Genomic DNA, 21,729 nt, shown 5'->3' on the forward strand with positions numbered 1-21,729 from the left:
TGGGATTGGATAGCTATAGAAATCAAACTCTCATAGGTAGCCTTGAATTCAAACCCTCATAGATAGCCTTAAATAAAAGTCCAATCAAGGGCACTATATATCCAGACAGAGAAAATACAGAAAATAAGGAAGAAGATACAAGATCACCTACCCCATAAGGCAGCACATAAGATCTCAGAATTAAATCTCTTCTTGTATTTACGAATCTCCGGGGTATCACTCTGTGGTCGAGTATTTGTAGGGTTCACATTAACAACTGATCCCTTACGGGTAGGATCTTGCCTTATTGCTTCACATCTCATTGCTTCACTAGAAAATCCCACTAAAACAGAGAAAGCACATTTAAAATTAACCTCTAAAAACAAGTCAAAATTGCTCTACCTTAATTTAAGAAAGATATTCATATGTAAATGGCTGATACTTCACTAAGGAAAGAAATATCTAATTCTGTAAAGAATGCAAATGGAAAAAGGAAATAAAACTATGCAGGTCACTGCAAATCAAATGACGCAAGCAAGATGAAAGCATTCGTTGCAAACAAACTGCTGCCCCTCTTTAGCAATCCCCATCTTAGGACTCAGCTAAGTTCAAGGATAAGCAACTCAAGACACTGAAACCCTACTTTTCAGTGGCTTTCTTACTGTTGCTTTTACTTACCCACAGAAGTCACTGTTGTCCCACTAGATGGAGAAATCTGAAGTAATCTGGGGTCTATAAAAGGTGTAAAGGAGGAGGAAGATTTGTGTTTCTGGAGTGTGTTACTAGCGGACTGAGTCTGCAATGTAAATTTCAACTTTATTAATATAAATGACAATCAATAGAGTGACAACAATAAACATTTTTCAAATCACTTTTGAATTACACTATTTTAACAATACAAAGACCCTATACCCCTTCTTCCAGCATCTCTCAAAAAATGTGCCAATGTGACAATGCTACCTACACACTCCACACACATACCCCTCTCACTGTCATAGTCTCCATTTTAGCACAGATTCCAAAGGGAATGCTGGAGAAAGAGGATATTTTGAGAGGAATGACCTGAAGGACCATCCTTTTTTTCCAAGATATAAGAATGATTCACCTAAGATACTTTTTACTAGCTAACACCACCAGTATGTATTTCATTCTTTTAGGCATTTGGGGGGATAAAGTAGAGAAGGGTGTTAAAAATTTCTAATTGAAATTGTCAAAATGGATGCTCATGTCTTTGAAATTGAACTTGCTTCACCAAATAATTAATTTGGTTTTCTGCACGACAAAATTAAATCCATCTAAGATACAGTAGCTGTTCTTCCTTGGACTTAATAAATTTTAGCATTCAATTGTTCCCATTTTCTAGTATCATTTTTATTTTAAACTGAGCCTCTTGCCAGAAAGTTGCAGCAGGCTAATCCAAAATTATTATGTATGAATAAAGCTATTAGATCTGTATATTAAACAAGGGCTCATTAATGTGGAACGTGCAAATGGTGAAATAACCACCAGGGCGATTTTTTTTTTAATTTAAAAAAATCATTGGTGTTTAAATAGTATAATTTAATACATTAAAAAAAAAAACCCAAAGAGAAGAAAAGTGCAACAAATTGTTAAGTGGAAATGGAATGACAATTAAAAACAGAACAGAAAAATTAAATAAACTTGCCAGTTTAGTGAGTTAAGGGTTATAATGATAACATCACACAGTAGAGCAAAATGGCACTAACTTTAAAATGTGTGTGTATGTATATGTATTATAAATGTGAAAGGAAGAATGTGAGTGTAGGTAGGGTGCCACTACAGAACAAAAAAAAGTATTTAAATTGCCTTCCACCGTTTCCAATCCAGGGATAGGTATATGGGTCATATCACTACTGTGCTATAGTCCGTAGACCACCTCTGTCTACAATACTCCCACTGGACACACTGACATGTTCTGCTACTGTTAGCATTGCCATCATGATCTCTTTAGGTGGAATTGACCAAAATATTGTAATTGAGTGCTCACATTTCAGCCAGATGGTAAATCTGCTTCTCTACCATTGATTATTCTAATCCATTACTGAAAATAGCCATTTATTTGCCTGATTTGGCTATGCTCCTATTTACACTCACTTTCCAAACAATGTAGAACCATGCAGGGGAAAGCAGGATATTAAACAGGTTTTGTTTTTCCAAAGCTGGTCAAATTTACATTTACATCTTATCTTCAGAAATCAACTTCACTCATATCTCCACCAAATCAATAAACAAAAATCTAACAAAACTTGCTTATTGTACTGCGTGATTATGAAAATGTTATTCATAAGGATCTCTCCCTTCTCCCCCCTTTAACATAGAAAATGAAACTCTATCACTTTCTTCCCCACTCAAGAGACCACAGATTCAGTCCAATGAGCACCCAGCAGAACACCAGTCAAAGCCCTCAGAGAAAACAGAATCTACAGATTATAGCAGGGGGAAGGAGGGAGAAGAAAACCACTCAAAGACCACTAATCTTCTTACTTATGGTCCCCAGGTAGGTAGGTTCCCCTGGGAAGCAAACTCCCTTAGAGTTTGGCATCTTTCAAACTCTAAGCAGTTGTGCGAAACTAAAACCCCTTTATATGTAATAGGGCTGACTTCATAAAGAGGCAGTCCTAATCAAAAGGTCCCCTGCCTCAAAGCTGTCTAGGTATAAGGCAAGTCTACTTAACTAAGTTTCATCAGAGTTTATTGATTTATAATACAATGTAGAGGGCAGATTTCATCAAATAATCAAAAAAAAGTCCATCTACCCTCAACCATTTCAAATATAAAATGGGTCTTAGTACACAGCAACCAGTTTAGTTTAGATTTTTAAAAAACTGAATATAAAGAAAGCCATGCAACTAAACTAATTATAGAAAAGTAAAAAGAGTGAACTGGCAAGTTGTTTTTTGTTTTTGGTTTGGTTTGGTTTGGTTTTTTTTTTTTTTTTTTTTTGGGGGGGGGGAAGCTGTTTCAAATAGGGGTAGAGAAGAACTGAGCTAGGATTAGGGGTTTGTATGCAGATCTGAAACAGGTTACTTGGGGTTGAGGAGAAGGGGAAGGTGACAGAATAAAGCAGGATGGAGAGCAGGATGGAGGGTGGGGGATAAGAAAGGGGGGACTAGCAAGACTTCTTCTGCAAATTAGCCACTAGGCAATATTTGGTCTAACCCTACAAAAGCAGCCAGCTGTGGTGCAGAGACATACCTCATTAGGAGTGAGCTTGTCCTGGGGTGTCTGTGGGGACATGGTGGGTGTCGGCTGGCTGGAGGATGGGGAGGAGGAAGTGGAGGAAGTAGAGGAGGAATGGCTTTGCTGTAAGAGATCTGGCAAGAGGTGAATGCGACCGGCAAAGCCATTGCTCTCATGGTGGCTGGCACGCTTTTGGTCAACTGTACTCTGTAGAAAAAACAGGCACACTTGTCTGGCTCAAGTGCTGCTGCAATTGCCTATGACCCTAATGACTCTCAGTTCCTTTTTTTTTTTTTTTTTTTTTGAAGTGCTGTGTAATTTTTCAAACTTCCCTATAAATGAGGGCTAATTTTGACCCAATTCTTGACAATTCCTTTATTAGATGCCCGAGGTGAAAGTTGATGTGTGTTGAGCCAACAGAAATCAAGATACCTCCTCTGGCCAGCACAACTTGACTGTTTAACCTGATATTCCTGCTAGGCCAACAAAACAATTATGTCTTTTCGGTGTCAGACAATCTAAAACTAAAGAAATTACTCTCCATTTCTTTTTCCCCCTACTGACTAAGTTACTGCACCTTGAAATATATACCCACAGGCAAAAATCCAAACTCTTTTTGGAGGACTGTTCTAGCTATTTAAGCAATAAGCATAAGTTGTCATTGACCATTAATATTCAAATATAAAAACTAAGGAACACAAACTAAGAAAAGTCTGTGAGATCACACAGATACAAAGGGAGTTATTTAAATATGCAACAAGTATGAGAATACATTTTGAAACATAAAAAAGAGACCTTATAAACCCTAAAATCTGCAACCTGTCACTCTCTCTGAGGCTCACCCTATAACATATTTACCCACCTCTCTCAGTGTTTTTGTCTAGCTTGTCCCGGGGACACGTTCACCCTGTAGCCTGAGAGATGTTCAGAGCTGAGTGTCCTCCTCAGAACCAGTGGGTTGCTCTGCTACAGAAATAAGATCTGTTTTCCAATTCTGGGCACCCTCTTAACAACTGTAGCTTTTCTACTTTGGGTACACAGACTATGAGAGACTCAGCACAAGTGCTTGGATGAGAACCACTGACAGACATGCAAAGGGCAACAATGTGAGGTGGAAGGCTACTATTTTCTCCTCATGCACAACACACCTGTAGCTAGAGCCCCCGAACCATTCTCCTACCCTCTGTGTCTTATTAACATGGACAACAGATAAAATGTAGAAACAGCAGCATGAGTGAATGAGCAAGTGGGTTAATGACTAACAGAAAAAACTACATTTCTGTCAAGTCAGAAGAGAAAACAGTACCTGGCGGACGATTAAGGTACCCTCTTTAGATGGGGTCATGGCAGGTTCACTTTCTACATCATCATGAACAATCATTGTTTTCACTGATTCAGTTTCACCATTGCTCAGATTCAGAGATGATCTGTTTAACCAAATAAACAGTTAAAAGACAGGTTTCCATAGCCAGAGAAACCTATTATCTCCACTTAAAATGTCATCTTCTTTCCAAAGCCATCAGATCAGGATATGGAAGGAAAAATTCTCCCCACTCTCCTGGGCCTTTTCCTCTCATCCCAAAAAAGCATGTGGAGATTTTCCCTTAATAAACAAATTGTAAATTGGTTTTAACCAAAATTTTAGATTAAAATTTTTATTTGATTACATTAGTCTGGTGACTAATTTTATTTAATTAAATCAATTTGATATTTCCTCATGCAGCAGAGTTGGTAATTAAGAAAAGAAATTGAAAATTTACATGTACAGAGAAATGATTTTTGATTATATTAAAGAAATGCCAAATTTGCATATTCTTTGCATATTCAACAATCTTAAAAAACTGAGAGTTGGCCATTTAATTTTTAAACATGCCTACAGTTCAAAGTAAGAAGAAAACAAGTAGAAGAATGTACACACAACCACTCTCTTCCTCTCCAAAATATACCCAAGACTGACACTGCTCTGGTGTCCTCTGGTCCAGAAGTGGATTCATCTGCCCCTTCTTGTTCTATATCATCATCTTCCTCATCCGTTGTCCCAGATTCTTCACTAGATGAGGAATAGTCTGTTACTTTGTGAGGAGGTCGCACATCTTCTACTGCTCGAAGTTCCTTGGCCAATGCAGTCAAGTCCTAATGGGAAAGGAATGGTAGGATGAAGAAATAAGGATGACAAGGGATTACAAGCATTTATATTCAATCCCCTCACTAATTGCCTGGTTCTTCATATGGATTGTTTGTGTCTGATCTGTGGTAGTGCCTTCCAAGGTAATATTGGTCTAATCAGCTAAAGTCAGAAAAACTGCACCTTGAACCCAATATAGTAATTTCATTTTGGTCTTCTTTGAGCCCAAAAGATGACAACCAACCAAAGCTCTGTCTTTGACTCGTAATAAAAAATGCCTCTCTATTCAACTAACATGACACTGATAAGACTTTTATACTGATTTTGATTCATTGTTTCCACTGAACAAATTAGACTAAATATCTACCAGCCAGTTAATTAGAATCTGAAGAAATAATATATTTAATCTACTAGGTGAAATTTAAAACATCCATTTTTCAATTAAGAACAAAATCACACACCCTATATAATTGATCTTCTGCAAATCCAACCCACTGCCTTTTTTCTGGGATAGATAAAAAGTTTTTTTGTCATTATATTAAAATTTGTATGAAATAACATAGCCCAAATCTGCTTAAAATTTCAATATATTAATACTACTTAACAAAAATTAGTTATAACTACATAGAAATAAAAGCTGAAAAAAGGAAAACAAACTGTACTATAAACCCAACTTCAATGTGATTGATCTTATGGCATTAAATAATTACAATTTAAATTTAACAAATATAGTACACTTTGGGGTATAACCAGAAAAACCTATGGAAAAATAAGAAATTAGCTTCTAATATCTAAACATATACCTTCCTTTAAAGCTGTGAATGAAACATAATTACAAATGAAAAAGGAAGTGATACAGAAAATTAGAAAAGGACTAAGTTTTAAAAAATCAAGGAGAGTAATTGTTTTGGTGTTCAGTTTTTAAAAAGAGTGCTTACCACTTCTCCCTGAATCATTCAGTAAAATTGTGGTTTGAGTCAGAGGGATCACCATGATGCAGTCACACACAGAGAACACAGGAAGCAAAACAAAAGAAAGAATGAACAGATATTGGTCATTAATTGATTAACGAGAGCTGTAGAACAGCAAAGCTTGATATTACAACCACAAATCAATTCACCAAAGGCAGAATTTGAGTAATAGGTATATTTAAAAAAAAAAAAAAAAAAAAAAGAGGTATTTTTCAATATATTATAAGAGACATCTACGCAACATTCAGAGCACAGAGGTAAGCACTGGAGGAGGTAAAACTTTAGGTTAGGCAAGATTCCACTGGCATAAAAAAAAAATTTTGAAGATCTTCATTTGTGGGCTGAATAAATAGATGCCAGTATACTGAGGTATAATTTTTCAAACTTCCTTATAAATGAAAGAGTTAATTTTCCCTCAACTCCAGATGAGTCTTTTCGAGAAGACTTGATTTAAAAAATGTGTGTGTGTGTATGTGTCTCATTTTATATAAGAAGGAAAACAAAACTGTTAGAAGCAAACAGAGCCATAAATTTCCTGTTTCTTTATAAAGCTGAAATAAGAAAATAGAAAAGACTTGTGTGACACATTGGGATCAAGAATTTATAGGTAAGAAAATTAACAGGGCACTTCCTCTGTACTTTAAGGCTTTAGCAAGTTGCCTAGAGAACTAAGAAGTTAGCTGATTTAAATTCAATTTAAATTAAAAAAAAAAACTACATTCTGGGAATGTAATTTTAAAAAATCTATGGAAAATTAGGGTTACAAAGATAGCATGTGACCATGGCAGAGCTGAAATTTAACTAAGTCTTCTGTCTTTAAGGCAGGTTCTCTGTTTCCTACATCACCTAAGATTATAGACACATTAGAAGTCAGGGGCAATTTTTGCCTTTCTCTGTTTCTCCAGTATTTAGCACAGTGCTTAGTACACAGAAAGTGCTTAATAAGTGCTTTTTGATTTTACAAAACCTCTTAGAAAGGTTACCACAAGTAAATGTGAAGCGATATCAGGACACAGGTTCAATATAAAAGGCAGTAGAAATTGTGCTTCATGAGCCTTCACACATAAAACCTCTCAAAGGGAGAGGAAAAAGTGGTAAGAGGATTTTGGATATAACTTTCTTACAGCAGGTTTGTGAGGTCTGAAGATTTCTTTTTTCTCTTCAGGCTTTTTTGTTGCATTTTCATGGCGCTGGGATGGCGAACCTTCTGATTTTGATGATGCTATTAAGACCAAATCCCAGAAATGAGGGGGAAAGAAAGAAATTTATGATTATTAATTATATATACCATTTTTACCCTATCCCACCCCCAAAGTATGATATGATAGCTTGAGATAAGCCTTGTCTTAACTTCTAGCTGAACCTTCTCCACCTCCCCACTTTTCATTCCTACTTAATCATTCAACAAAAGCTTACATTCAACCAGAAGGATTCCCCTAATTCTTGACTCTTTGTAGGCCTTCTTTCCTTCATTTTTATCTTCTACAAGTCCACAAACCCCTTGCCTGTTTTTATAGCACAGGGAAATTTCATTGATAATTCTTTCCCAAGTGAATTAAAACTAAAAATAGAAATTGTTTGAAATCTTTAGTAAAAATAATACTCTAGGACTTTAAAAATATTACCCTGAAACAAAGTAAAAGTCTTTCTTAGGAAGAAGAAAAGTAAAGAAATGGGAGAGGCAGAGAGAGGAAGTCATACATCTCACTCTGAAGCGTTCACCAGATCCACTCTGAGAGCCAGGATGGGACCCTGGCTGTGAGCCCGAATTACTTGAACCTGAGGAGCTACCACTGCCAGGCCTTGGCACCAGCTTCTCTACCCTTTCCCACAGCAGTCTGGGTTCAATATTGCTATTTGGAAAGAGAAGGATAGGAGAATAAGGGTGGGAGACAGAAAAAATTATTTTCATCAGCTCAAATTGCAAGAATCTAATCATAAACATAAATCAAACTATGAATTTAGTTCCTGGTAAGGAATTGAACTAAATCACTTATGTAGAACATTGCTACTGTATCTTAATAGCAAGTTAGAATACCAAATTCTTTTCTACTTTCTATACCTCCTAGGGAAGAGAGAAAATAACATAATCTCTGTATTTTAAGAAATTTTTTTTAAAAACCCTCCTTTGTAACATAATTCAGGACAAAAATGGGTAGCACATAACATTAATTCTATGGCAACCACTGGTCTTTTTAATTTTTTTAAATTTTATTTTATTTATAGAGGGGGAGGAGGAGAAGGGAGACTGACTTGGTCAGTGTCACTTACCCCCAATTGCCTCCCTTGTCTGAGACTTGATTTGAACTCAGGTCATTCTGATTCCAGGGCTGGTGATTTATTTACTGTGCCACCTTGCTGACCCCTATTAATTTCTTAAAAAGCAGGTATAAGAAGCAAAAGAAAGCAGGTTGGCAATGGGACTAATGTGCAGCTATTCTAACAGGTAGTGTGATTTTTGTTCTCATTAGTTTTTAAAAATGCCATATGTTTTAACACAGATTACTTATGAGAACTATGAGAACACAGGCTGTGAAACCTGGACAGTATGCCACTACTCTGCCTTACTATGAGAATACAGGCTTAATTCTTCCCTTGGATGACTACTATTTCTGTGACTGTTGAAGGGCAAAGTCTCTTCACTTCTCTGGGTCTCAGGCTCCTCACCTATGAAGAATCTGGTCTAAATGGTCTCGGTGATCATTCTCATAATCTTCATCACATGCACTTTTATCTTTTCTTTCTTCCTATTATCATTATCCTATTATCTGACTTCTCCTATGGATTTTTTAGGCTGTCATTGTGGCAAGCATGTTTTTTGCTGACCCCAGTAACAATTCCAAATGTTAAAAAAGAATAGCTAGGTCCTTGGCTCACTTTAGAGACTGAAGTGTGGAAGAAATAAAAATGAAGACAATACGTATATAGTGAAAGAATCATAGATATTAGTAGTCTTACAACATTCTGATTTATTCATTATATTGATGTATTGACTAATCCCTATTTATAATCAAAGAATGGGGTTTTATTTGAGATGACAAATTATCATTTTTCATAAAAGAGTTATGAACAGGACCTCAATTAAGAAATCTGTTGACAGATCAGTACTTGCTAATATGTATGTATTCAAGTGATCTCAACAAACATTAAACCCTTTTATTCTGTATATAGTAAAAAGAGACAGTGTTTCCATGCTGGCCTTTGATATTTATAACTTATGTGGGTCTCAAACAACTTTCTAGGATTTATCTTATATGACACATATGAGCTGGGATAGAGTGCACCCCACTACGAAGAAATCACTGATCCTTTGCATATTCAAAAGAATAAACACAGTGCTAGGTTCTAAGGACATGAGTTCAAAAATGACAGAATATCTTCCCCATAAGGAATTTATAATCAAGTAGGGGACAAAGTTATAGAAAATTATAAATACAAGTTAGATGATAAAAGGACACAGAAGAGATGAAGTGAGTTTATGAGATATATGTAGAGAAGGAAGGATCACATCTAATTCTTGGTTGGTTGTCCTTCATTCTTGAAGAGGAGCAAAAAGACATCACTATGTAAGATTAGAGTTATAGAATGTCTTGTGGTATTCTTTTTCTTTAAAATAATATAATGGTTTTCTCTGGGAGAAAGCAGGTTTCTCAGGGGAGTTTTCTGGAGGCAGCCTTAGCATCAGTTCAGATCAATAATTACCCAAAACGCAGCCAGGTGATAAAAGTTCAGATCTTTTATTGTCTCCAATATGGCCCAGTTAGCTTAGAGGCCTATCTCTCTGCTTGGTTCCAAGAGTTCCCTCCAAATGTCTCCAAATCCAAAGGTTTGTCTTTCAGCCCAGCCAGCCAAGTGGAAAATGGAATGGATCTCTCTTGCCTCAGAGATAGGGCTTCTGGCTCTCAATCTCCCAGAGTGCTCTGCGTCTGTCCCAGCGTGCTCCTCTCCAATCTAATTCCGCTGAACTCTCTTCACTGGGCTTATATATGACTCTTCTGAGAGAATGGGATTATGGGTTTTCTCCCAGAGTGCTCTATGGCCCTAAGAGCTTCAAGGGAGGCGTGGATTCACAAAGTTACAAAGTTTGCTTTGTGAGAGTCCCATACTTGTGAACTCCAATGAGTACTGGTGTGAACACAAGCATTGTATCAATTTGTTCTACTTAGTACCTTGTTTCAGGTTCTGGCCCAAAACATCATCTTGTAGGATTAGATCAGTGATACTGAACCATACCAAATTAGATAATTATTGTCTCTATCAACTCTAATGACTTAACAATTTGTAAAGATTCCAGCATGTTTAACTATGGCTGATTTAACTATGGCTGATCAAACCAATAGGAGCTGAGAATGCTCTGGCACAAGTTAGGCAGAAATAGTTCTTATGAACATTTGAGGTGGCTTCTCTAACGATTCTGCTTTGTTCTTAGAGCATAACACCTTTTCTGATGAAGGCGTGCCATACTGTGAGGTCTTGTGCCAGAGTCTCCCAGGTCATTGCTTGTATTATACAATGTATACATTGCTTGTATAAGCAGTTCTAAAGTTAAGAGAAACCTTGAGAGTGTACTTGTATTGTTTTTTCTGATCATTGTGACTGTCGTGTGTGAGTTCTCCATAAAATAATCTTTTCAACAAGCAAACATATGATATTTGAACAACAGGGCCAACCATCAAGAGTAGTCCTCTCTGCAGAAGCATTTGAATGCTTGGCAGAATCTCAGTGTCTGGTATATTATCCAGCCAGGTGATTTTCAGAATCTTCCTAAGATAATTCAAATGGAAGTGATTCAGTTTCTTGGCATAGTGGTGGTATATTGCCCAGGTTTTAATAGGCATACAACAATGAAGTCAGCCAGTGGACCTTCATTTTAGTAGTCAGTCTCTCCTCTCCTACACTTTTCTTTGGAGCCTCCTAAACATTGACCCTAGCTCTGCCAATGCATGTGTCAATCTCATTATCAATGTGTTCTTCCCTATTAAGTATACTGTCAAGGTAATAACATATCCACAGCACTCAAAAGTTTACCCTTTGCTGTAACTGATGGTTCCATATATGGATGGTAGAGTGCTGGTTGATGGAAGACCTGTGTTTTCTTGGTGTTAACTATTAGGGAAAAATTAGCACAAACAGTAGCAAACTCACCCATACTTTGTTGCATTTCAGCTTCAGAGGCTACACTAAGTTGCACAATCATAAGCAAACAAAAAAATCATGCACCAACATCTCCTCCCCTTCATTTTTGGCTTATAGCCTTTTCAAGTTGAAGAATTTACTATTAGCATAAGACTTCTTTAATAAGGTGACATGTAAACAGGATCTTAAAAGAAAAGAAACTTTTCTGAAGGGTAGAATGAGTCCCTATGGAGACATCGTGCCCAGAGATGCTAAGGCAAGGGAGGGCCGGGTCATGTCAAGAATAATTAACAAGAAAACAAACTATATGAAAATAAATATGAAATGAGACTAGAGCAATAGATTGTAATACAGATTGTGGAAAGCCTTTCATTATTAGAGAGATTATCGATTGTTTCTGCCCACTCATACAATTTAATATAATGTATTATCTACTATTGAAATCACTCAAGAATTTATGAAGAACTTTTTATTTAAAACTTCAAAAAGAAAAATTCAAATTCTATTTTAAGGGGCAACAATTTGGCTAAGAGGCCAAATTGATATCCCAAAAGCTATAAATGTTAAGTGATTTCTAAAGAAAAAAATCTCTATATTAATGAAATTCAATTTCTCAAAATCTATGGTCAAAATCCTGGAATGGCCCGTGAAGATGTGCCACAAATTTCTTATATAGATATACCCCAAATTTGTTCAGATTGAGTTAACTAGACATTGGCTGAGGCAGCTAGATAGCACAGTAAAACTAGAATCAGGAAGATTTGAGTTCCAATCTGTACCTCAGACACCTGTTAGCCATGTAACCCTACACAAATCACTTAACCCCCAACTGCGTTAGTTGTATGGTGTTCTTGCATTTGTATTACGTAATGTATCTATACCAGCTGTATTTGTAAAGTGATAAATATATGCTAGATACTATTATTATTTACCAACTTTATTATTACTGATCAAGTTTCTTATATTTTATTACTCAAAATTCTTAATGGTCCCCTATTGCTTTTAGGATAAGATAAAAGTCCTCAACCTGGCATATAAAAGTTACCATAAACTGGTTCCTACCTACTTTTCCAGTCTCATTTCATATAACTCTACTTTATGCATATCCCAGCAACATGCTAGCTCTTCACATATGACATGCCATAGCTCAACTCCCTAGTAATTCCCTTATGTATGGACTGTAATTCTTTCTCATCTTTATCTTATTGTATCTTAGCTTCCTTTAAATCACAACCGAGGCTCTTCCAGTTATCAGTACTTTCCCTCTTGAAATTATTGCATATTATGTTGTATATACTTAGTATTTAATTATGTCCATGATATACCCTCCTCATTCTTACCCCTATTCCAAGGATATAAGCTATTTGAGGTCAGACAATATTTTAGAAATGCCTTTGTGTCTCCAGTGTCTACTATATAGTGTTTTATACATATTGCTTTAAAAATCACTGTTGAATTAAATTTTGCTTTCCTACTTAGTCATTGTAGCTAGGCACCTGGATTCTAATTCCTACAATGAGATTCAAAACACAGAAGTATTCATGCAGAAAGATGGGCAATGAAAAATGGAATAAATATTCCAAAGAGAAATTGGTGCCCTAGATTTCTGCTCCCTTCTGAGCATTTGGCATCATTTACCATTGCTAGGGAGACATTAACCCTTTGTTTTTAATTTCCTCTTCCCACTCATGTCAAGTTAAACATGGTTTAATAGTCATTTTCTAACTATTAAAATGGTAAAGTTGTTTCACAGGTCTCCATTCTCTGTAGAACCATCTATTACCATTTATTGAGAAGAAAAATAACAGGTTTTCAAAGCAGCTTTTCTTTTTCTAAAAAGTCTTTGTCTAGAAGTCCAGAATTCATATAGTTGTATATAATATATTCTTTTCCAATGCCCTGTCCAAAAAGCAACATGAAGAACATTGAAATTGTACAAGAAAACAGAGTATACCTGACCCTGTCATTTATTCTTCACTTACCTCGTAGAGTTTCTTTGACCTGCTTGGTTATTTTGCTGCCCACTACCCTGCAGAGGAGAATCACGGCGAGATAAAACAGGAGAACGGGATGTTGTTCTCACAGGTACCTTAAGCAGAGAAAGAAGGCCAATTACATTACTTTAAAAAAAAAAAAAAAAAAGGAAGGAAAAAGCTAATCCCACCAAAGGATGCCATTTAAATAATTTCTAATCATGTTACCCAAACTCTTAAGATGGACCCAACCATTCCTTTTCTCTACTGCTAATAAAAGCTTTCTCAGGTTGCATCCAATGAGGAATTACAGAGAACTTCATCTAAGATACCTATGGAGCCAACACAAATATTCTCTCTTGTGTCTGACATTTAAAAAGAATATGATGTTTTGGCTGAAGCTTTAGTGGCAGGGAACACACAAAGCATTTTGCTGAAATAATGTGAGAACCAGGAAAAAACGCTCAAAGGAACTGAACAGTGATCTATGCATGAGTCAGCAGGAGGGAGAAACTAGCAAGAAGCAAAGAAATATTCAGAAGAAGCAAATTCCAAGTGTAGGGGAAAAAAAATCTACCCAAATGTCTTTCTTTGTTTAATTCTATCATTCTATAATCTTATGAGATGTCTTTTGGAAAAGAAAGTAAGAGAATTTCCTCATGATTTGGGGATCCTATCATTTGGATTGTCTTCTTTGAAGTCTTCCTGAATACAAGTGTTTTGTTATTAGTGTGAAATAAATCACTTGGCTCTTGTATGCCATTATAAGACATCTGTCAATGCTAATTGCATTTGATCTGGAAGCCTATTTCTTCTAGGCTTAAGCTTCAAATAATTTTAGCTCCACCTGCTGTTGGCTAAGCACAACTATCTATTTCTAATGTCCCTCCCCACAGCACAGACCCTTCTATTAAGTTTCACTGCCCCATTAACTCTGATGGAGTGACCACACCCTTAAAAATGTATCATCTGTCTTTCTACTCCTTACCCTTGGAGGCACCTCGTCACTGTCTGATCTAGACCAAGCCTTTTGGGTGGGATCGGGTACCTCCGACTTAGATTCAGAACACTGACTTAGCACCTCACTGCGTGAAGGTGGACATGGGTCCTGAGAACGAAGATGGTGATGTGCAAATTTGGGAGGAGAAGGGTCACTGAAGGAATGGGATCGCGAGACAGGGGAAACATTGTTCTTGAGAGATGCCAGATGGGACCATTGTACCTTACAAGAAAACAAAACACAAAACATTCAATGCGTTCTGCATAAAACTGGCTTTCCAGTCAACACCAAATCCAAAGAGAAGAAATGGCAAGAAGGGAAATACAAACTAGAGATGGCAGAAGGCAAGACAAGGCAAGGCAAGGCAAGGCAAGGCAAGGCAAGGCAAGGCACTCAGAAGAAAATAAAGCAACCCAGAGGGCACAACATGTAGAAAAATGTAAAGGCATGTCTGTAAAGAAAAGTCCTTGAGAACACGCATTTGGGCAATATCAGGTACCTCTGACTTAAGAATCTGGGTCCCACATGCACACCTAGAGAGTTACAGTTTTAATGAACCATGTGGTACATGCACATACATGTCAAAGATGGGAACAGGAAAGGGGAGGGAAAAAGGATAAAGACCATTGTCAAACATGCAAACCAAAATACATTCATCTTGATATTACCTGCTAGATTAAATTTCAAACACAATTAGCAAAGAAGCAGCACATTCATATAAAAAAATTAAAGACAGATGTCTTTATGACATTACAGTCCCAGAAAAGTTCATTCTAAAAACAATAAAAAATCCCAAATTTTTCAAAACACTGTCCCAATCTTTTCTGCTTTACCCTTCTGTTTTAAAAACCATCCCACTAGATTTTGCAACATAGTGCTGGGTTTGTTTTGGGGTTTTCTGAGAGGTGAGTGGAGGTGAAGAGTGAGATGTAATTCAATAATGTGACAATTATTAGTCAGCTGGATTTAACCAATTAGTATTAAACTACATAAAGGAACGCTAAGACAATACACGAAAAGACAGAATAGAAAAATCAAAATGAATGTATCACCATTATGCATATAAGCATAAAAATCCTGGTTGGTAGGCTACATGTGTTTCACACAGGGTTAATGGTACTACCTATCAAATATCCTCATTTAAAAAATGAGATTTATATAACAATTTTAAAGCCTCTAGAAAAATGAGGCCTTTTTATTTTTAAGAAAAGGCACCATAAAACCAAAATATATATTTTAAAAATAACAATAGTCTACTTGAGTAGATTACCAAAGTTTCATATGTATCGTAACCATATATTGCTTTAGGCAAGAACTATTTGTTGTGTAGGAGGAACTGGATGGATTGCTTTTAGGAATAGAAGTCAGGAAAATTCAGTCTATAAGCCTGGAAGCCTGCTCCAATTTTCCAAATTCCATAAATGATATTCATACTCATAAAATTATTTCTTTCTACAATTAATAAATCTTCAGGCTTTATGGAAATACCTCTTCACTTTCCTTTTATCCACCCTGGAATATAAGAGCACTAAAACTCTGGCCAAGTGATTACTGCCACTGTGTACAGACAAGCTAAAGGCCCCTGAATGGCACCTAAGAAAATTTCTGTCACTTGATACTCAAGCAGGATATTCCTCACCATATTAATTACTATTTTTCTCTTCTAGATATTCCCATTCTCTCCTCTTCTGACATTTTCCTTTTCTTAATTTATTTCTCCATCCCTGTCTATGCTATGATTCTACCAATGAAGGTAAAGGATTTGCTTAGGCCTGTACTATTTCTGCAGATCAAAAACAAAAGGGTTCCCTCTTCCCAGTGAGGAATGCTTTTATATCTTCCCACCTCCTGTTACAATTCCTTGGGCTTAATACTGATATTCTAGGAATCATTGCCACAAATTAATGCTTGTTTCAGAATAGTGTCATGCCCATCTGAAGTTTTAAAACAAAACCCTGCTATGTTTTAGGACATGAATTTAACCACTGGACACTGAAAAACTATATGAGACTTCTACTTGGTTCCTAATGTGCCAAATTATATGGCTCCTTAAGCAGATCCTCACAAGCCTTTTGAGATAGCGGGATGTACTTCTGATTCTCTTAGAATGCTGGCTCTCTAGAAATTCAACAAAGTGAACTCTTTTATTCAATGCAGGTTGAGTTGTGTGTTCTGCAAATCAGTTAGCATCCATTCTCCCCCATTCCCCACAATTCAACATGGACAAATGAAGCCCATGCAGTGTTGGCAAAAAGATACCCAGCAGTAGTATTGCAAAGCAGGCAGCAGCCACAGGCCTGAAACAGGTAGGTACTGTTTCGGCTTCAAAAACAAAGGGAAGGTACACAAAGAAATCTTTTGTTCTAGATCTTTACAGTAAAGCTGATAAAATGTAATATAATCTAACTCTTCTTTTAACTTCATTATTTCCATCAATAGCAAACTTCCAAGCTTGAAACCTTAGGATCATTATAAACTCATTTGTCAATCAAACAGCTACTAAATCAGATTATTTCTGCTTCTGATCTATCTTCTTTTCTGCTGCCATTCTCACCTAACTTGGACTACTGTGATAAAAGTTTCTACCTGCTCTTCTCACCTCTAAACTCTGATATCTACAATCCATCCTGGATGCTGCAGGCAGAGCAATATTTTGGGGGGTGAGTGGTGTAAGCAGGGTAAGGCAATTGGAATTAAATGATTTACCCATAGTCACAGAGCTAATATCTGAGGCCAGATTTAAACTCAGGTCTTAGTGACTCCAGGGCTGGTGCTCTATCCACTGTAACATTTCCAGAAAACTGATTCTTAGTGGCTTCCAACTACCTACTAAAAAAAATTCTGCCTCTGACCCAATGATGACTACATAAACCTAGGTAAATTTCGTTATCTCTTTCATGCTTGTAGGATCAAAGGTTTGGGCTGAAAGAGGCCACAATGGTCACTCAGTCCCATCTTGATTATTTCATAGATGAGGAAGACGAGATCAAAGAAGATTAAGGATCAGGCAGCTGTTTTTCTCATCTATAAATAGTAAAAATTCCCTCACTAGGCTGTTGGGAGAGTTAAACAAGGTAAAAATTGATAAAGCATCCTGCATACCTTAGAGTAAAACCGAAATTTCAACTAATATTGTATCATTAAAGGGCCTCTATGACTTGAATTAAGCCCAAGTTTTCCAATCTTATTTTCACTACTCCCCTTTAACATTCCTAGACAACTAGGCATATTAAAGGGGAGTAGTTTCCTATATTCATGTTTTTGTTCATGTTGCTTTTAGTCTCTTCTGCTCTGGCTTGTCTACCCAAATCCTGTGTGTCCTCATTTCAAAGATCACTTCAAAGGCTATCTCCTCCCCAGGCTATTCTTCATTTTCTGCTGCCAGAAGCAATCTTCCTGAACATGGGCTTTCATGCTTTGCATTCCACTAATTCATAACCAAGTCTAATCTCTCTTATTAGACTAGATTATAAACTCAATAAAGAGCTTATGTTTATTTTACCCTATGTCTCCTACAGTATCCTGTTCATTGAAGGCCTAATATACAAAACACATTTAATAATTATTTGTTGTATAAATATTGGCAAGTAGCAAGGTTCTTTTTAAAGGAACCTTCTCTACTTCCTACCCTTTTTAATCTGTATCCCCTTTCTAAACAACTCTTTTGCTCATCCTCAAACTCTCTAAGTGGTAATGAAAACAATGTTATTTTACTGCAGCACAGAACGCAGTCCTAGAGCTTGGTGAGATATTCCAATAGATTCCCCTGACCCGACCATACTTCCTGCTGCTACCTGTGATTCCACTGGTCTCTGGAGTGCAGGGTGAACAGAATCGGAGTTGCCATTGGAAAAAGACTCTGATCTTGAAGGCACTGGTGGTTCCAAAACTTTGCCTGTCTGCTTAGACTGTGCTTCAGGGGAACCTTGGTTAGTTTTCCTAAATCTATCTTCCACCTGCATAGAAGACATAACTCACTGTTAGTGAACTAGAGTTTAAATACCTATAGAGGCTTCCTAAAACTTTAGCCTTTCATGAAGCCTTTTTAATTTGTCCTTTGGTATTAGAAAAGGCAGAGCTAGAAGACAGCAAAATAAAAAGGAACATTAGAATTTGCTTCAGAAAAACAAAAATTTAAGACAAAAAAGTGAAGATGGTTAATGTTTGTTAGTACAAGGTAGTCAAAAATAATCTTCATAGCTAGCTGCAATTAAAGCACATTTCAAAAAGCAAAAAAACTAAAAACCTGCACATTTTGCTAGGGAAAAGATGTCAAAACAAACCCATATTTTTTCATATTCTTCTAAAAAATAGCAGAGCTATCATTGTTTATAGAGGACCAGACCTAGAGCTCTTAGCAGATTTAAATTTAGTATGTTTTTGTGAAATTACAGACTTGGTCTCTACGGGGAAATATATATGAAAATGTCTTTATCTCTTTGAGTCAGTTCTAAGACTAGTGCCTTCCTTCTGTGTTGTCTAATATTCAAGAATTAGCTCATTAACTCACAGGCTTAGGACTATCCAAAAAACTCAGAAAGCATAAACCATATGGTCAAATTTTCCTATCCTTGAAATGCTATGTGGTAATCTGTAACTTCATATCTAACAGCAAAACAGCCCAATAACCTACCTGTCATATATCCTTGTCTTCTTTCTCTCCCCCTTTCTTTAGAAGAGGTTTATAAAAATAAATTTATTCAAACATTTTTTAAAAGATTTAAGGCTAATTTGGCTACATCATTCCCACTGCACATTCAGTTTGCCTGTCTTTCTCTGATCTTTAATTTATCTTTCAACTGAAACTTGTCACGGGGGCAGCTATAGAATATCCTAGAAAGGAATGCTGGCTTAATAGCTGTGTGACCTCTGACAGATCATTTTAGCCGAAAGAGACAGTTACCTCTCTAGATCTTTCAGCAGCTTCATAGTGAGGTTTAGTTTCAGGAGGGTGATAGCTCTGTTTATTTCTTTCTTGCTGTTGCTGCTGTTGCTGCTGTTGTTGCTGCTGGTGATGCCTCCTATGGTCATGCTGTAAGGACAGGAGATACGCTTGCTCTTGCTGTAACTGCCTCTGGAGTCTCTCTGCCTGCCGATGTTCTTCCATCTCCCGCCATCTGTATTCCTTTAGGAAGGAGAGAATGATCAAAGCAACAGAATGTTGCTAATCTATCAAGCCCCTGGAGGGAAAATAAACCACCTGTTTTTTTTCCCCCTCTCCTTTTATTTATTGATTGATTTATTGGTGCAGCAAAAGACAGGGATTTTTACATGGCATGGTACCTGTAGGAAAACCTGACAGAATACTGCTAACCATAATAATTACTGGATTATTAGGACCAAAGTGGCTTCCCTCCTAAAGATAATGATTTCAATAAAGATGTGATGCTTTTAGAACAAAGGCTACATATGTTACAATAATAAACCATTGCTCCCAGTTAATTTTATATGGTGTGTGCTTGGAATCCAAGACGTTAACCACTCTAAGATCTTTCTATAAATGCCAAGGTCTACACAAAAAAAAACAAAAACAAAAAACCCAACAACAACAAAAAAGAAAACAAAAAACAAACAAAGAAATAAAAACAACAACCTTAATCACCAAAACCAGAAGAGTTCAAATTGTTGAAATAAATAAATAAATAAGCCCTCCTCTGGATGTACCCAAAGCAGTGTGACCACAGAGTATTCCTCTCAGTGTTGTGTCTGTCAACCCACTACATTAACAGAAATGTCCATTTAATACAACTCCATTGTTCATACAGTGAGCGCAGCTGTGCCTAACTGGGAATTGGGGGTTGAAGGAAAGTCCTGGGCCTGGCCAGATAAAAGAACCCTAAAGCTACGGAACAAAACAGATACAGTGCGTTTACCAGTAACATGGCCTGCTCCTGGAGCAGCTGCTGCTGAAGGATTTCCAAGTGCCGCTGCTCCTCTTCTAGCTGTCGCCTGATATACTCCTGTCACATAGAAATTACCCAGCAATCAATTTATTCAAAAGGAATGCATCAGAACCACCTAAGTGGAAAACACCAAGAACTTCTGTCCCCAAACACCTTTGGCAAGAGTTCACTAATTGCCTGAAAAAAAACATTCTTTAAAGGCCTTAGACTTAAAATGGGTCCAAAAAATCCTATTTAGATGATAAAATAAGGACACATAATCTAGTGAAACATGTAACTGTGTATTTGTATACACATGTGAGCATCTGATGAGATGTGAATGATGGACTTTAGAAGAGCAACAATTCAATTCATAAATATAGCAAACTATTGCTTATTTAATATAGTTGGGAAACTGGGGGTATTCTGGTTAATCAAAACTTCTGGTTAATAGAGTTAACATATATACCATGCAGAGATTATCCATTTTAAAAAAGGCATACAAGAAAACATAGCAGCTAAATATTTCTGGTTATATCTGTATCTTTCTTGGATGATTCTGAAGTCACCTGGAAATACTTAAATATAAATAAAAGCTATCAACTCTCTGTAATTTTAATTTATAATTTTTATTGTAACTTTATATTATTTTTGTAATTTGTCATTTTATTTATAATTTTTATTTATAAAATAATAAAAAGCAGGTCTTTAGTGACCCTCTTTGGCTTTTGTTGTTGTTTATTTTTTACTTTTGACAAGGAAAGCCATTAAAGAATGAAAACAGCTAATCACCTCCAAAATGTATTTTTTGAATGCTGAAATGCCTATCTTGGGTGTCCTAAGTCCAGGCACTGTCATGCTATAATGAAAATACCAGTGTATTGAGAATCAGAGTTGGATTACTATTTCAATTCCACCAATGACAACTTATGTGGCATGTCATTAAACCTTACTCTGGCTATTTTTTTAATAGTACCTGATCTATCTAAATCACAGAATAATTTTCTAGTTTCAAATGAGATAAAGGATCTTATAATGGGATCATAAACTTAAGATCTTACAGGACCTCAGAGGTCATATATTCCCATTACTTTATAGATGAACAATCTAAAAGCACTTTTAAGAACTACAGATCATTTTATACCCTCTTTTCTAAATGACACAATAACCTAACTTCCTACCCTAATAAAGGATATAGGTAAAAGTATCAGGGGAGGAAGGTAAGGGAATAGGGAAGGACCATTCTAAAGCCCCCCAAATATTCTTTTCATGGGAAAACAGTTCCATTTTGTGAACTTTTACCTCTAGAGACCACTTTCCCCTATGTTATCATTGCTGTGGTCAGAAAGAGACTTAACAAAAAGAATAGGCTAGCTATGAATTCTGGTTGGTGAAGGGTTATGTAACAGAGTTTACTGTACACAAACAGCAAATAGAAAAAGAAAACTAGTTTTCCCCAAAG

The 21,729-nt window shown here is 36.5% G+C and overlaps 1 protein-coding gene across 9 annotated transcripts in view; it reads right to left on the reverse strand.

Annotated features, from left to right (window-relative positions):
* MAP4K4 (mitogen-activated protein kinase kinase kinase kinase 4) overlaps window positions 1–21,729 on the reverse strand; it is a 227,039-nt gene that overhangs the window by 21,740 nt on the left and 183,570 nt on the right. Inside the window, exons 14-26 of one of the 9 annotated variants that reach the window (XM_051984339.1) lie at window positions 20,259–20,345; window positions 19,289–19,510; window positions 18,180–18,341; window positions 14,374–14,607; window positions 13,395–13,501; window positions 7,978–8,129; window positions 7,401–7,498; window positions 6,244–6,252; window positions 5,138–5,313; window positions 4,487–4,607; window positions 3,196–3,387; window positions 658–775; window positions 152–322 (exon numbers count right to left, since the gene is read on the reverse strand). In XM_051984339.1, the coding sequence (XP_051840299.1) occupies window positions 152–322; window positions 658–775; window positions 3,196–3,387; window positions 4,487–4,607; window positions 5,138–5,313; window positions 6,244–6,252; window positions 7,401–7,498; window positions 7,978–8,129; window positions 13,395–13,501; window positions 14,374–14,607; window positions 18,180–18,341; window positions 19,289–19,510; window positions 20,259–20,345 (1,849 nt within the window). The remainder of the gene's footprint in view (window positions 1–151; window positions 323–657; window positions 776–3,195; window positions 3,388–4,486; window positions 4,608–5,137; window positions 5,314–6,243; window positions 6,253–7,400; window positions 7,499–7,977; window positions 8,130–13,394; window positions 13,502–14,373; window positions 14,608–18,179; window positions 18,342–19,288; window positions 19,511–20,258; window positions 20,346–21,729) is intronic. The other 8 variants (XM_051984341.1, XM_051984340.1, XM_051984342.1 and 5 more) reach the window with 8 other exon arrangements.

This window comes from Antechinus flavipes, chromosome 3 (genome assembly GCF_016432865.1).
Source record: "Antechinus flavipes isolate AdamAnt ecotype Samford, QLD, Australia chromosome 3, AdamAnt_v2, whole genome shotgun sequence".
NCBI lineage: Eukaryota > Metazoa > Chordata > Mammalia > Dasyuromorphia > Dasyuridae > Antechinus > Antechinus flavipes.